The 16,623-nt window shown below is 29.2% G+C and overlaps 3 protein-coding genes across 6 annotated transcripts in view; 2 read left to right on the forward strand and 1 right to left on the reverse strand.

Moving 5' to 3' along the window:
• The window catches only part of LOC145977255 (uncharacterized), an 84,033-nt gene that overhangs the window by 41,229 nt on the left and 26,181 nt on the right, over nucleotides 1–16,623 (forward strand). The gene's annotated exons all lie outside the window — the stretch shown is intronic.
• On the forward strand, nucleotides 396–6,204 carry Napi-t (Na[+]-dependent inorganic phosphate cotransporter). Its single transcript, XM_083109103.1, has 8 exons — nucleotides 396–858; nucleotides 2,143–2,390; nucleotides 2,497–2,727; nucleotides 2,835–2,919; nucleotides 3,008–3,113; nucleotides 3,204–3,465; nucleotides 5,070–5,444; nucleotides 5,528–6,204. Exons 1-8 carry the CDS (start codon nucleotides 849–851, stop codon nucleotides 5,750–5,752), a joined length of 1,542 nt encoding a protein of 513 aa, XP_082965229.1. The 5' UTR covers nucleotides 396–848; the 3' UTR covers nucleotides 5,753–6,204.
• LOC145977247 (uncharacterized) lies at nucleotides 5,881–16,480 on the reverse strand. Of its 4 annotated transcripts, XM_083109097.1 has the most exons (13): nucleotides 16,167–16,480; nucleotides 15,661–15,822; nucleotides 15,393–15,590; nucleotides 14,911–15,030; nucleotides 14,394–14,450; nucleotides 12,904–13,015; nucleotides 12,619–12,742; nucleotides 12,384–12,519; nucleotides 11,896–11,952; nucleotides 10,926–11,051; nucleotides 10,568–10,821; nucleotides 10,310–10,497; nucleotides 5,881–10,234 (listed from the first exon to the last, which is right to left on the reverse strand). In XM_083109097.1, exons 1-13 carry the CDS (start codon nucleotides 16,180–16,182, stop codon nucleotides 9,934–9,936), a joined length of 1,851 nt encoding a protein of 616 aa, XP_082965223.1. In that variant the 5' UTR covers nucleotides 16,183–16,480; the 3' UTR covers nucleotides 5,881–9,933. The 4 variants fall into 4 exon arrangements, with proteins under 4 accessions (XP_082965223.1, XP_082965227.1, XP_082965226.1 ...); XM_083109101.1 differs by lacking the exon at nucleotides 11,896–11,952 and having other exon boundaries at nucleotides 16,167–16,473; XM_083109100.1 differs by lacking the exon at nucleotides 14,394–14,450 and having other exon boundaries at nucleotides 16,167–16,471.

Here is a 16,623-nt window from a genome sequence, read left to right on the forward strand (position 1 = left end):
ATTTATTTGTTCATGATATGCATATTCATGAACTTGCATAATGTCTTACCAAGAGATGCAATAAGATGAGAATCGAAACATGTAATATGTAATATATATATGATAGAGGAGGAAAATATATATATATATATATTTAATATATATTCTCATTCTATTTATCTTTGTTATTATCAATAAATAACAAGGATAACAGATATATTTCGTGTTTATATTAATGACATATCTTAATTAAGAGACAATATGTATATGTGGCATAAAATAAAAACATTATAGGAAATTAGCGTGACGCTGTTATCTTTTAATAATCCAAAATATGTACCTTATCACATCAAATATGCATTAGATAAAGCACAAATAAATTACGTGTGAATACGACTTTTCGATTGTATAAGATACTGAAAAATATCTCGTTAACATTACAAAATTGTTGCATCATAAGTATACACAATACAAAAATTTGGAAGTTTTTACAAGTTAGAGGCATGTATCTTATCATGATTTCTGCGAAGGTAGAGGATCTCTGCATAGATTTCTACGGTCCACGCGATTCTGCTCGAGGAACAGTCATGCAGTGTTTGCCGTGACACTAACTGATTAATACATACATGAGAGATCGAGAAGAACTCATATATGCCATAAGATAAATTCGTATTATAAGAATTCATTAATTTTTCTTCCATAAAAAAAATTGATATAATACGAAAAATTTGCTTTCTTGACATCTCGTAACGAATCGCATATCTGAAACATTAATATTGTATGTGTAAAAATATATAAAAGTGGTAAAAATTATTATTAATAATAAGTGATTTTTATTTAAATCTAATATTTAAAAAAAAAATAATAGAATGGAGAAAAGTAAGTACGTTTTAAAAAATTTTACGCCCTTAGTATACTTGTATAATATTATTTGATAAAACTTATTTTTACAATGTCTTAAATATTTCAAATGTTTAATTATCGCAATAAGCTTCTTGATTGATAATACTTCTATTCTTTTTATTTATATACAGGGTGTCCCATTTTAAAAGTTCCACCCTTATAACTTTTCAGGATCAACGTTTGAAGGAAAACGACTCGGATAAAAGTTGTAGGGAACAAAGGGGGCTATCTAATAGTGACCTTGGATTCGACATTAAAGGTCATTTTCAAGGTCATTTGAAGGTCAACTTCCGTTTCTTAAATGGGAACCCCTATTTTTTATTACATATTCTTGTAGCTTATCTCGAGAGCTTTCCAAACCACTATAATAAAGTATTTCTTCATTCAGTACTTTTTGAGTTATGAGACTTGAAATAATTTCTTAATTTTATATAAACCATAAAATATCTAGTAAAATATTCATTTTTCGATTATCTTACCTTAATACTTTTATGTACAAAATAATGAGAGGAATCAATTGGTTTAAAGAAAACATACAGTTGTTTTTAAGAAAAAATATGGAATTGTTAATTGCAAATTACATATTTTTTCTTAAAAACAACTATGTGTTTTCTTTACACCAATTGATTCTTCTCATTATTTTGTACATAAAAGTATTAAGATAAGATAATCGAAAAATGAATATTTTACTAGATATTTTATGGTTTATATAAAATTAAGAAATTATTTCAAGCCTCATAACTCGAAAAGTACTGAATGAAGACATACTTTATTATAGTGTTTCGGAAAGCTGTCGAGATAAGCTACAAGAATAAGTAATAAGAAATAGAGATTCCCATTTAAAAAACGGAAGTTGACCTTCAAATGACCTGAAAATGACCTTTAATGTCGAATCCAAGGTCACTATTAGATAGCTCCCTTTGTTCCTTACAACTTTATCCGAGTCGTTTTCCTTCAAACGTTGATCCTGAAAAGTTATGAGGGTGGAACTTTTAAAATGGGACACCTTGTATAATGTAATTCATCAAACCTCAATTAAATGTAAAAAATATTACACGTAATCTGGAGATATTGTATTATAAGTCTTTTAATTTAATTCATTTTAATATAATTAACTATTTTCACAGTTATTTTGTGTGTAATAATTTTTTTGAAACCTCATTTAAAATAAAATATAATTTTAAAAAATATCCAAGATAAAATAATATTTATAATAAAATTCTCTTTAAAAAATAAAATATTGTACTTTACTTGTTACAGGCAAGGAATTGTTTACTTGCCGAGATGTTTTATGGTTCTTAGTCTTTTGTGGTTTCGCTATTAATTACATGCTGCGATTAAATTTAAACCTTACCATAGTTGCAATGGTACTACCATATCCGAAACCTGCAGCGGTTACGCAATGCAATGTAGAAAATAGTACATTATTCTGGACCAATGAAACGTCCCAGAATAATAACGTATCTTCTTCTTTCTTAATTACGACGCCGTCATTAAAAAATGTTACGGTATTTTGAAGAGATATCTTTAAATATTATATTTTTTACAACTCAAAAATCTTTCGTGTTGACATTTTCCGAGATATTTTCTTTGATATTTTGCAATTCTGTTTAGTATGAAGACCGATTCGCCTGGAATGAGTACGAACAGGGATTGGTATTGGGTGCTTATTATTGGTTGCATTGGTTAACACAATTGCCTGGTGGTCTTCTAGCCAGGCGATATGGTACGAAACTTGTATTCGGCTTGGGAAATTTATTAACAGCTCTGTTAGGATTTCTCGTTCCATATGTGACGGATCTATACACCTTGATAATTCTTCGAATGTTACAAGGATTAATCGCGGTAGGCTACGTTCTTGTAAAAATTAGGAAGCAAATTAATTGATTTTTAAAAGTTTGCTGGTACATCCCAATATACACACATATTACTAACATCTATTTTTATTTTAGGGTGTTATATGGCCCTCGATGCACGATATGACGGCGAAATGGATTCCGCCAAACGAAAGAAGCAGATTCGTTAGCGCTTATCTTGGTAAAGTATCATGCAGGCTATTTTCATTATATAAGGCGAGGTATGGTAGGAAACAAGAATTGATACTAAATTTCAAACTAATTTTCAGGAAGTTCCGTGGGAGCTGCAGTCACTTACCCCCTGTGTGCAGCTGTCACCAGTTTCCTCGGTTGGGGTGCATCTTTCCATGTGACATCTTTGTTAGGTGTAACATGGTGAGTGCATCTAGGATTGCTATTATTTTAAATTTGCGATGAGAGATGCTTTTTGGATGTTTTCATTTTGTTTCTTAATAATAAAATTAGGTACTGCTTATGGCGATTTCTCGTGTACGACTCGCCGCAGCAGCATCCTCGAATCTCCGACAATGAAAAAAATTATATCATGGACAACATTTCTAAATCTGTTGACGAAGAGAAAACGGAAATACCTTGGAAATCAATATTTCTGTCAGGACCGATATGGATCACCATTGCCGCACATTGGAGTTCTGCTTGGGGTTTCTTGACGTTGATGACACAGGCACCGACTTATTTCAATTTCCTTCACGGTTGGGATATTAATACTGTAAGTTATACATTTCATATTCATAATCTTATAATCGAACAAAATTATGTTTCAATTATTATATTGAATCAATATATTCTGATTGCAATTATCGTAATTTTTTCTTATGGTTGGGAGAGGGATATATATAGAAGTATATGTATACACATACATATATAAAAAATCGGCAGAAACTGATTTTTCTTATTAAAAATGTTAAAATAAATAGAAAATCTTTTTATCAATATTCGTAAAATATTTCTTAATTTAAGCTTTATTTATCTAAAATAAAACCTGTAATAGATTAAGAATCGAAATAGCAAATAAATTAGTTTTTTATTAGAAAAAATAATTAGATATAATTATATATATCTACACAATTTATATATAATTAGATATAAACTTTTTTTCGGGCATTTTTATTATTAAACTAAAAAAATTAATATAAAATTAATATTAATTTATTTATATCTCTAAAGATTTTGTCCTAAAAATTTCACATATTAACAAGAGATTTATGGGACCAGATTCACAAACAAAATTACAGAAACTATTACTATTATTTCCTAACAATTGTTGCTGATTTCTATTAATGGAATAAATGTACAGGGTGTCACAGACCACCCGCACACCCCTTTTAAAATGAAAATAAATGGCTTTTATCAAAAATCGCGAACAATTTTTAAGTAAATCGGGTACGCTCTATCAAATAGTGATATTTTCAACTTTTGATTCCGATCGGAAATAGTGTTTGGAGAGGGGAAGAGCCTTTGCCGCGCGCCTACACACTTATCGCTCCTCCCCTTCCCAATCACCGTTTCGCCGCGCGCCGTCATTATGTTACAGTGAGACCGCCTTCACCGCCACGCATTTCTAGCGCATTGGCCAATTTTCTTTAATTTATTTCTCGTTAATTATTGCGAATATTGCATAACTGTACAAGACTTTTCTTCTAACTTTGAGCCAATCTACCTTAATTTTTTAAAATTATGATTACTTTCATGACACCCTGTATATACAGGGTGTATCTGAAATGATACACTAAACTTTAGGAGCGTATTCTAGAGGTCAAAATAAGACTTTTTTTTCTTATGAACATAGGTCCGCAAATGAACCTCCCTCCGAGCTAAAATTCGAAAATGTGTGAAATTGATCGAACACCCGCAACGCAAATTTATTTATCTCTCAAGAGAGGGTGATAGGTAACGTCAACGTTTTTGTTTTTTTTTCTGAAGTACAGCCAATTTTCAATTTTTTCCCCAAACTTTAGGGGCATCTAGCTCGGAGGGGGGTTCATTAGCGGACCCATGTTCATAGGAAAAAAAAGTCTTATTTTGACCTCTAGAATACGCTCCTAAAGTTTAGTGCATCATTTCAGATACACCCTGTATATCCAACATTAATAAGTCAGCAAAAATGTATTTATTAATTAAAACAAAAATACTTTTTTGCATAAAGAGATACAAATATATTTTAATGTTATATAGTTTTTATTAGTTTATTCTATTAAATAAAATTTGGGATAGTAAAAAATATAAAAGAATTTACTATGGTTTTTTCACTTATTGGACTTTCTCGGTAAACTGTGTTTTCTCCAAAATCCAAATCTCAATTATTTTTTTCAGACTGGAATCCTGGCAGGAGCACCGCATGTACTTAGAATGATCTTTTCATACTTCTTTTCCATCATAAGCGATTGGCTACTACGTACAAAGCGAATGAGTTTAACGAATGTCAGGAAAATGGCCACCTTCGTCTGTACCGGTGTTCAAGGCATTTTTATTATAGCCCTTGGATTTAGCGGATGTCATCCATTATTCGCGATCATCTTCATGATGGCGGGTACAGCAGTTAATGGTGCTATTTCTGCTGCCACTTTGACAAGCCTCGTCGACCTCGGTCCAAACTATGCTAGCATTCTCCTTGGATTCGCTAACATGATGGTCACATGGGCTGGTTTTATCTCGCCGGCACTTGTTGGTATATTAACGAATAATAACGTAAGTTTAATTTGCACAAAGATTCGTAAACATTTTATCTTTAAATCTCTTTTTGTAATATCGATTGTAACATTTATCTACAGCAAACTATGGAACAATGGCGTTTGGTCTTTCTAATCGCGGCTGCCAATTCGATAGCAGGTGGTATCATATATATAATTTTTGGTACTTCAAAGGAGCAACCATGGAATCAATACGTTAAAGTAAATTCGAAGGAACAAGAAATGCAGAAACTGGCCACTGAAACCGTAAAATCCGATAGTGGCCCTGAGAATACTGAAAAAATAAATTGTATCAAAGAAAGATGATAAATTTTTAAGAAATTTTTATCGAAGAATAGAGATAATTTTGATATATACTTTAAATAACGATACACGGCATAAAAAGTTTAATGACGATAAATTTTCTCCAAGGACATGTATTGACAAAGACGATATTAACGATTGATTGTATATTTAATAATAATATTAATAATAATACACAGTCACACATACATAACTTAATTTTCACATAATATCGATGAACATTTCACAAAGAAATAAAGTAGTAATGAAAGTAATTTTAATGTAAATAAATGTTAAATTATTTATGCGCGCTAAGACATATGTAATGACTCGGATGCGTTTAGACAGAATGCAAAATACATGTTTTACTAAATTAAAAATTGATATATATTATATGTATATATCGCATCCGCATTCCGTCCCCGCATGTGTATAATGTGTAAATTGCACAACTTATAATAAAATCTATAAACTCATTTCTATCATATTTATGTCATACCATGTTATTTCATCTTACACGAAAGAATACCAGAATTATCACAGCTTCTTTTCTGCTGTGAAGCAGATTAAATACAAAGCCCTATTCTACTCTCTGGACCAACAGCCAGCAGCTCTCTGATGAATGAAATATATTATCATTCATGAATCTCGGATCATTCATATGTGAAAATGTGGTGTTTTTAATTGTTGCGTGTTCATTTTTTGCGTAAAAATCATTCAATTCAATAGCGATATCTAAGTCCTTATAATCGCAATGAGATTTTTGCATTTTATAATTATATAATATTATGAATTAGAATAAAGTACCAATTTTTTTGCTCGTATCACTGTTATATGGGCACTTTTCATTTCTTAATATCTAAGCTCGAATATCAAGGTTTTATTTCAGATTTCTCATAAATCTTCATGCTTTATATCGGAAGACTAACTTATGGATAAATTTGAAGCACACATTATTCTCGGAAGTTACAATGACTTAATAATCCATTAATGATTATAATAATAAATAATTTAACATGTTTAATTAAGTATAGCAAAACAAAATGCGTATTGTAATACACATCCATATAAGGATGTGTCCATATAAAGATCAATAAAATATATATTTTTCAAAATATAAAGACATTAAAATAAAAATTTGAAAATTTTATAATATTGATTTTTCCTAAAGAAAAAAAAACTAAAATATCAATAATTTAATATGCTATGTCGTATTTTAAATGTTTCCAACTGTGTATTAAATTTTTAAGATTCTAGACACTGAAAGCTGCGTTCAAAACTTAAAGTTATATAAATAATTTACAAAATCATAAAATAATAACTTATGCTATTCATCAAGTAGAAACTAGTTTATTATGAAAATTAACTTTTCTATAAGAGATATGAATTAAGCAGTCGTATATAATAATTTATATTAGCTACTTATAATCTCTCTCTCTCTCTCTATCATAGTCATAAGTAGTAAATGTAAATATATAAGTAGAAAAGACACAGTTATACGACTAGTATTGAAAGCGCGTAAGAATAACGCAATGCACGATTGGAAGCTTAAAGCTTTTAAGTTTCGATTGACAAGGGAATTCGACGCTACAAAGAAATTTCATCAATCATACATAACGTATATTAATTATTAGGCCTAAAATAGGAATCTGCTGTCAGATAAATTAATTTAATATTCGTTAGATATATTAATTTAATATAATATAAATTTACGTGCGCGTATATGTGCGCTCGATTTTATATATTATTTTTTTATTTCTGTATATATACAGAGTGTAGCAGAATTCGCGAATATGGAATACACAGCGTGATAATTTGATCCAAAATTATTGTTCCAAAAATTTTTTTGGCTCTAAAAAGAATCAATTAGATGTAAAGCATATGTTCGAAATGCAGATTTTCTATTTGTATACATATATTCGCTCTGCGGATAAGATTTTTTTTGTATACGTTAGACTATTTCTGGTGTGATGATTGCTATTGCATAATGAAACCATTCTTCTAAATCTAATGTGTGGATCAAAATTATTCACATGCTATCTAATCTACTTATTTTATTTTCAGTCATCGAAGGGAAAATGTTCTTTCATTAAATAAATTGTTTTGAAAATAGCGATATTTATCATGTAGTTCTTGTAAAACCTTTAGCAAAATAATAAAATAGTGTATATGCTCAAACACTGCGCAAGCTGTGCGCGCGTAATCTAAAGCGCTTATCGTTAGCTTAAAGTTGCTCTTTGTATTAAAAAAGTAATATTCAGACGCAATTTTGCCAAAAGAAAAGTTATTTCTTTTGGCACAAACTATCACGCTGTGCATTCCATATCCGCGAATTCTGATACACCCTGTATATCTATATATAAATTTTATATATACTTACGTATCTCTCTGTAGATGTGTGTGTGTGTGTGTGTGTGTGTGTCATAATCATTCTATATATTTGATAGAAACTTCAAATGTGTGCTTCTACACAAGTGATTTTTATCGTTTGGCGTGAATTTTAGGTCCTCCTCACAATGTTTGTCAATGTTCTTATTACACACACATATAAGCAAATAAAATTTTTCGAAAATGACTTTTACATATGATAAAAAATATTTTTAAATTTGCACAATACGGCACATGATATATAGGTGGAATATTAAATTATTTTCACAGCAAAATATATAAACAAATAAGTATAAATATTTTGCTTATACAGTTTTAAGGTGTTTTTAATTGGAATCAATCGTGTTTTTGTAATTTTTATGTTATTTTTGATTTTCACTAAAATTTTAAGATTTTTTTTATCATTAACAACATTTATACATATATGTTATATATGTATAATATTTTTATATTTTTTTTTTTTTACTCCTTATATTTATATATATATTCTCCAATTTGATATTTAAATATTAAATATTTCTGTGCACTACCCTGTAATTTTTAAATGCAGAATTCCTTAATTATCAGGAAATTGCACATTTTGAAAAAATTTAATCTAGAAGTTCAAAAAATTCATTTCAAAAATATTCACCAAGATATCTAAATTTTGTAAGGGCAGTGAATTTAAGTGACATTAAATGAACACATTGGCACATTTTAAGAGAAACTTAATCTTTGTTGCACGCCTCATCGTAATCTAAAAAAAAAGAATTTCAGAAAAAAAAATTTATGATCCCTGTAGATGTATATTGTGTGAATATCGAATGGATATTTGTTAAAAACGTCAATATATATATACTCTATTATATACTCTGATAAACATGTAGTATAATTCCAGCAATATTGTAACAACAATTTGATTCTGATTTGATAAATACTGTTAATTATACTTTCAGTTGCCAGTTATACCTAGTGCTAGAACAGTTTATTTGTTTAATAACTTGTTTAATTGGTATCCTATATCTCATTTGGATCTGGTGTAATTGTTTGATAATTTTACTTCTAGCGAATACGAATACAAGTAGCTATTCTGTAAAATTAAGTTAAACTGAATCTTTACTAAATTTTTTTCACCTGTCTACCTTGAGAATAGAATAAATATTAGTATCCTATAATTTCATTTAAATTTGATGCAGTTGCTTCATTATTGTAATCATAATAAATATAAATGCAACTACCTTGCTGAATTAAGTTAAGCAAAGATACTAAATTCATCTACCTAGAGAATCTTTTTAGAAGCGTCATTGATTTAGTGTTCAAACCAAAAATATAAATATGTTGATATAACATCGTTTAACATATCTAATATGAATATACATAAGTTTTATCAGAAATCGTCTCATAACTCATTATGCAACAATTATGGCACTATTCTTTTTTTTAGCACATCAAAAAGAAATTAAATAATATGTGATCAATGTGATAACCGAATATTCTTCTCGATATTTTAAAAAATGCTTGACTAATTTAGATTTCAACATCAATAATGTGACTGTAGGAAGATACTTCTTAACAAATGCTGTCAATTAAACGTTTGTAAAAATGGCACTAATCAGAAAATCTATAAAAGATTTAAGTGGCACGTAAATTATAAAATAAAACATTGTTGCGAAATCTACTTTGCGAGTGAGAAGCCTATCGAAGTTAATCAACTACTTATTATTTTTGCACACTTTGTGCAATACTTATCAGTCGTTTCCATTTTAAACTTATTCATTCTATGAAAAATTATGCATGTTGCATTGTACGCTATATAAAATCTACATGAAAGAGCGACATTAATCATTGGTCGGTGGATCCATAGCACAGATTATAGCTTTCATTACACTGGCTGCTGCTAATGCTGCATAAGGTTGCCATTCTTTGATTCGAGTACCATCTTTATAATCAGCAATTCCGCGAATTACGACAAAATTTTCACGACAATTACCTAAGATACTCTCTACTACGGCATCCATTTCCGCGTCAAATGCGAGTGCGCCAAATCGACTTGCAAACTTTTGTCTAAGTTGATCATCTCGTGCGATTTGTCGACCAGATGCCACTGGTGCTAGATGAATTCGAGAACATCCATCAGTTCTGTAAAAATATTAATATATATTTTATTTTAATAATTTTGATAATTTATATTTTTATCTCTTTTTGATAATTTACCTCTTATTTATGGAATCCTGTGGTGCAGTTGGATGAGATACTTCGATGACATCTCTTTCTCCAATAGCCATATATAGCTTATCAGATTCTGGTGGTGGTGCATTAAAATCATGTTCCGACTGATTGATCAGATTCTCCAAACCTTCCTTTGTATATGTCTGCCATGGCGGAAATGCTTCGTTTTCAGCCTAGAAAAAAAATAAATATTTTCAGCAAATAAATATATAATATTATTAATATAAATATTGACTAAATGACCTCTTTTTTAAGAGTTGCTGCGATTTCTTGAAGCCCGAGATTTGGCGGGCAATATTCTTTGGTCTCGAAATGATAATTCCCATTTTCGTTCATCTTGGCACTTTCGCAATAAACGTATGTATATTTGTTATTGTACGGTGTTGGATGCGATATCACTACATCACCTAGACGCACGTGTTTATTGTAATCTGTATAGTGAGGAACACCACCACCAACTCCAACGAGAAAAACAAAATCCACCTTTTGGAATGTACCTGTACATGAATGCAAAAACAAAGAATATAACAATGCAAAAGGAATATAAAGAAATTTAAAAAAAAAAGAAAAACAAATGTTAAGAAAAAAATATTGTATATACCTAATAATCTAGTGGTAGTATTGCCGGCTGCGGTCATTGCTTCCCTGGTGTGGCCCACAGTTGGCAATTTAGTGCATACAATCCTATGTGCACCGATATTGCCCAAAGTATAAATGTTTGATTCCCCTATAACAAACAATAGCTATTTACTTTTTGTATTTTTATAAACTTTAGTTTATGTTTCCGTCTATTCCTGATTTGCGTATGATACATTGTGCGTTGTGCGGCAATCAACAAAGTAGAACGGAACCTGTGTTATATGTGATGATAAAATAGATAACAATTCATTCATAGATGTATCTCCTTAATAGTACTAGACCCAATAATAAATAAATACATAGTATTTATTATAAAAATCTATTCAAAAATCTTATTTGTTTTAAGTTAAATTTTCTCATTGAGATGATGAATACATTTTATAGAATATGTTACAATTATTAAAAATATAAATATTTTACTGAAATTTTTAAGGACTATTGAAAAGAATTATATAAGAATAATATAAGAATTATGTGAAAATAATAATAAAGAAGTAAAAAATAAATATTTTCTTTAATAACAATATATTAAATACTTGTGTAGAGAATAAAAACATTTTTAAATAAAAATATTGATATTAATCGTACATGTGATAAAATTTAACGAGATGATATGATGCGTGTACATCATAAAATGTGAGTATAAATACACAAAATATATACAGAACAAAAACACTATGCATAAAACAAACATAAAATTGTACAAAAACATTTTGTGTTAATGTGAAATATTCATAATACATGAGAAATTGTTATGATAAAAATTAAAAAATGACTAACATAACATAAAGATTTATAGCATGAAAGAAACACTGTGTTTTGAAATACATGATAGCGTCACGGCCCCGCATTATTCTTCGGTCGCAAGCAATTGGCAAGTTATGAAATGACATTAAAATAACGATAGAGACTTTTGTTATAAACTACTTTACCAAAACGGCATATCACTCGCGGAACTCCATCTGTCGTATTTGGTGAGCTTGCGGTACCTAAAGTTTCATGCATAGTGAAATATACATTCCCAATATTGTTTGAGCATTTGCCGCCGATTAATAAATGTAAATCAATAATTATATTTGCATATGGAGAAGCGAAAGAGGAAAAAATAAGGATATAACTAAAATGATGATAGAAATTTAGTAGAAATAATTTGATTAAAAATTCTTAAAAACGATTTTATGTAAAAATATATTATAAGAGAATGTATGTAGAAGTAAAAGCAAAAGAGTCGATAGAATTATTTTTCTAATATTTCCAAAAAATTTAGTTATCATTATTTATCTTACGAGAATGAAATAGGAATTAATTTACATTTTATTATTCAGGTCTATAGCAAGTGTTATAGTTTCAGAATTTTCATTCTTGTGTGTAATATAAAGTAAATATTAAAATGTAAATGATAAATAATAGAAAATCTTACCAACAGTAGTGTAACGAACGAAGGTTTCTTTGTTTTCAATCATTGAATCCACAGCAAGTTTCTCACAATACTGAGCTGTAATGATAGCTATAGTAGGTTGTTTTGCACTTGCCATTGTTGGCATCTGCTTCACTACCTAAAAATAAATTTTACAATATTAAAACACATGTAAGTTACAGAAAAAACTAGTTAAAAATTATATCTAATTAAATAATAATAAATTTAATGAAATTACTTGGACTTGAGTATCTTCATGAACGACACGTGTGAAAGCCCCATGATCCATTGCTTTAATAAGCCCTTTTTCTTGAAGTTCTTTTAACTTAGCCTCCACATCTAATGGTTCCCATCCATGTTCCCTAAAAACATTTATCGAAAATTTATTAAAAATATATAATATTATATTATGTTATATAATATTATGTTATATATAACAATTTATTATAAAAATAATTACATATATTACATATAATTTTTTCTAATATTGCTCTTTTAATTTCTATTTAATATAAGTACTTACTTTGATATGTCAATCACAGTTACCGGGTTCGGATAGGCAGATTCGATGAGCTCCAGAACTTTTTCTACTGTTAGTTCAATTACTTGACCCATGATGGTTTCGTCTGCAGATACTTTTAATAAAAAAAAAGAAGAAAAATTTAATCATATAATTGAATTAATGAGATTTTAATAAATTGTCAGATTTTAAAGCTGCACGCGTATATATGCCTATTGTAAATATTAAATTATAGTTAATAGCATTGAAACAAGAATAACAGCACTCCATATGCAAGTTAAATTTTCTGCCATGTAGATGAAAGTGTAGATGAATCTAAGTTTGTATATTAAGTTACTTCTAATTTGTCAATGTAAAGATATGTAAAAGTTTTGAAAATGTGTGTCATCCAACTGTAATATAGTGCATGGTTTAACTAACATTTCTTTCTATAGCTAGAGTCGAGCTAGAACCGTTAGTGAAGGATACAGCTAAAGTGTATGTGTGGAACTTGAACACATATATGTATGTATATGGTAACTAATGACCATGATTAGAAGATTCGTGCTCTACATGGATGCATTTCCTTATAAAATTAGAATTAAAGTAGCAATGTTATTGTACTATGTAATTCTCTAATGGATAATTAATTAATAATAATTAGAATTTAGGGAAAATAAAAATATTAATTTTTAAAAATATGTAATGATTCGTGCTTTACTTCTGATGTTATGTAAGTCTTCTTATTTAAAATCAATATAGATGAAATAACACATTGTCAAGAAATAAAATTTTAATTAAAAGAATCCATATTCAAACAGCTGATATTTATTGTATAATATGTCAAGTTATTTGTATATGATAAGTTGTAAAATGTGTTTTATATAATGGGTAACAATTTTATATGTCTATAATCATGCTGTGTGATAGGGTAAATATACATCATGTAGGAAATATGATATTTAGGTCAAGTCAAGTAGTTAAGTGGGATGTTTTTTTACACTCTAATTAATGCATTCTCTAGTGATTGATCGTTAAACAGATCGGAAAATCCTTTTGATTAAAGAATATGAAAATTATATGAATATATAATAAAATATATGATTAAAGTATATAATGAACACTTTATAAACTTGCATAATTTATTATTTTTTATTTTAATCAAAATGAAAAAAATGTATCATTTTAATTCTCTCAAGTTGCTGGAATATCATTATATATAAATCAGTGCAATGCAAATCATAATGCTGGGCAAACTATGTTAAGTCAATGTTGTTATGGTTACCAGATGATATTGGGTCAAGCAACATAAATATATATGTCCAGCTATTCTTTTCATATTAAAATTATATTTTTAAAAAATTCAAAATTCATTTTATCTCGAATAATTATTGTGTATTAAAAAACTTTATGTGTGTATCAGTTTTGCTTGGATTATTAGCCTGTGTATGAGAAAAAGAGAATAAACATCAATAAAATGTGACAATAATGCTGAAATTTTTTCATTCTCGAACCTGGTGTCCATACAACTTTCTCAGAGGGAGGAAGTGTGAATAGTAAGTGACCAGTAGCTGTGAATAATAGAAATTAAGTATGAAATAGATATCCACGCTTAATATAATGTAATTGTGAGCACAAAATATAATGGGAAAACTGACTTAAATTACATAATGAATATATGTAAGCCACTGAAAGTTTTAGTCAAGTGTGTATTTCCTTTTGAATTCAGCTGCAATGTGCACTTGAGACACATTGCTCTAATATCTTTCAATAAGGAACCATTAAGAACAATCAGTTTAATCAAATAACCGTTAACCCTTCTCCTGTATATGCAGATTTATGTATAGATTTTTTTTATTATGTATAGATTTATGTATAGATTTTTTTTTATTATGTATAGATTAGCCAAAACAAGATTGTATTCAAAAACAAGAGTTTATAAAATATATAACTAAATTCATTCATATTCCATATATATAGATGTCTATGTATATTTTTATTTTAATAGAGAAAAAATAATTGTTTACTCACATGGTCTGCTGGGAAGTGTGATTGGTTCTTCTAATTGTCTCAATTCTATTTCCAATTTTTTAATACTGGGATATTTATGTTGCATCAATTTCATTATTTTTTTTATAAATCCTACATAATCTAGAAAATAAATAGAAAAAGACAAATTTATTAATATCATAGAAATATATAGAACAAAAAAAATGAAGTTTATCAATGCAATTAAATTGCAAATATGCAAAAGAAAATTGACATTAATAATTTTAATGCTAAATTTGATTAATCTTTTTAAATATACAATCTTCTTAAATATCACACAATTGAGATCCAAATTTATTTTTCTGCTCTCAATAGTTTAAAATTAGATCTTAGTTCATGCTGTTACAGCAACATAGAAATATTGCTCATTCATATTTCGCAGTTAGTTTGGACATATTTGGTTTCAAATAGTTCCAAGAAATATATATGTGTTATCAATCAATGCATATCATATTACAATTCACCTCTAGGAAACTCTTGCGGAGTGACAAGTTCTCTGAAAAATTCTTGTGCAATGCTTGGGTGTTCCATTTCAGAGAGTGTATCGGTGAACCAGAACTGAAGAGTTCTTTGTTCCTGTGTGTGTTTTCCAGTTTGTGCGCTTACCAAAAACACTCTGAATTGTAGACAAAGCTGGGCAGGGCATACTTCTCCATTTGTTACTGTGAGATTTTGATATTTTATTATAATCTGTCAAATGTGTCATCAATCAGAGACTAAATAAAGACGTACCAGCCACAGCCTGTTTGTTGATGACAATTCCTTTATGATCGCCACCGGCAATGTGAACATTGTTCTCGTTTCCATTCTCTGCCGGAGGCTCCAAGGTTTGCCTCTCTATTATTAATGTTGTGGAATTCGATGTCTTGCATTTTGGTGTCATTACAATGTGTTCTGTTTGAAGGACACGAGAAAACGTCCATAAAATGCTTATCTTTGTCTTATCGCGCGTGATAAAATTGGCATTATTCATAAATATATTTCTCGAAAATTACATTTTTAATAATCCTTTAGCATTCTTCAAATAATATTAAATTCAAGATAATAAACTCAAAGGAAAAGAAAAACAGCTGTTCCCACGAAAATCGCGTCGAGTAATCTTTCCAACATGAAAAGCTTTCGTTTTCGTTGATTTTTAAACAAAAACAATTTTATGTCCGAATATTTCTCAATATTTTTTATGCATTTTTTATTTGCTTCCGAGATAAAAAAAATCTGTTTCGTGAGTCGAGACTTACCAGTTTTTTCACTCATCTTTGCTATGTGGTTTTTTTCGGGCTATTGTGACACGCTAGTGCTGTATTTTCACAAAAGTGACAGGAAAAGGAGAGGAAAGTGTGCACTGAACTAGAACACTTTGAATAGGGATACGATAAAAATACACTCCATCCGTTCGGATCGACGAACAGTCGCTAACTGTCACCACTTCTTGCCATTACCCATTACCAGTGACGACATCGCCGATCGGCGCTAGCGCCTGTGAAGTCAGCAGTCGATGCATCATCCCTTCTCATTCCCTCTTCCTCTCGCCCATTGAACGATTTGCCGTTCCCCCCTAATCTATTTTCTATTTGTTACGATGCAGTTTATCGTGGAACACTAATGGGCTAAATTAATGAGAGAAGAGGAATGTATTAATGTACGGAAAATGATTAGAAAATACTTTGATTATTAATCAACAAGCTCTTTCCTTAT

Source organism: Camponotus vicinus, unplaced genomic scaffold (genome assembly GCF_025532165.1).
Source record: "Camponotus vicinus isolate PSW18456_S1 unplaced genomic scaffold, iyCamVici1.0 SCAF_9, whole genome shotgun sequence".
Lineage (NCBI taxonomy): Eukaryota > Metazoa > Arthropoda > Insecta > Hymenoptera > Formicidae > Camponotus > Camponotus vicinus.

What these genes read in the sequence shown, in the direction of transcription:
- Napi-t (XM_083109103.1), top strand. An exon ending in CGTCATTAAAAAATGTTACG is followed by an intron (nt 2,391 to 2,496) that starts GTATTTTGAAGA and finishes AATTCTGTTTAG; the next exon opens with TATGAAGACCGATTCGCCTG. An exon ending in TCTTTGTTAGGTGTAACATG is followed by an intron (nt 3,114 to 3,203) that starts GTGAGTGCATCT and finishes TAATAAAATTAG; the next exon opens with GTACTGCTTATGGCGATTTC.
- LOC145977247 (XM_083109097.1), bottom strand. An exon ending in CAACAAACAGGCTGTGGCTG is followed by an intron (nt 15,591 to 15,660) that starts GTACGTCTTTAT and finishes AAAATCTCACAG; the next exon opens with TAACAAATGGAGAAGTATGC. An exon ending in GAAAGTTGTATGGACACCAG is followed by an intron (nt 13,016 to 14,393) that starts GTTCGAGAATGA and finishes TTTTATTAAAAG; the next exon opens with TATCTGCAGACGAAACCATC.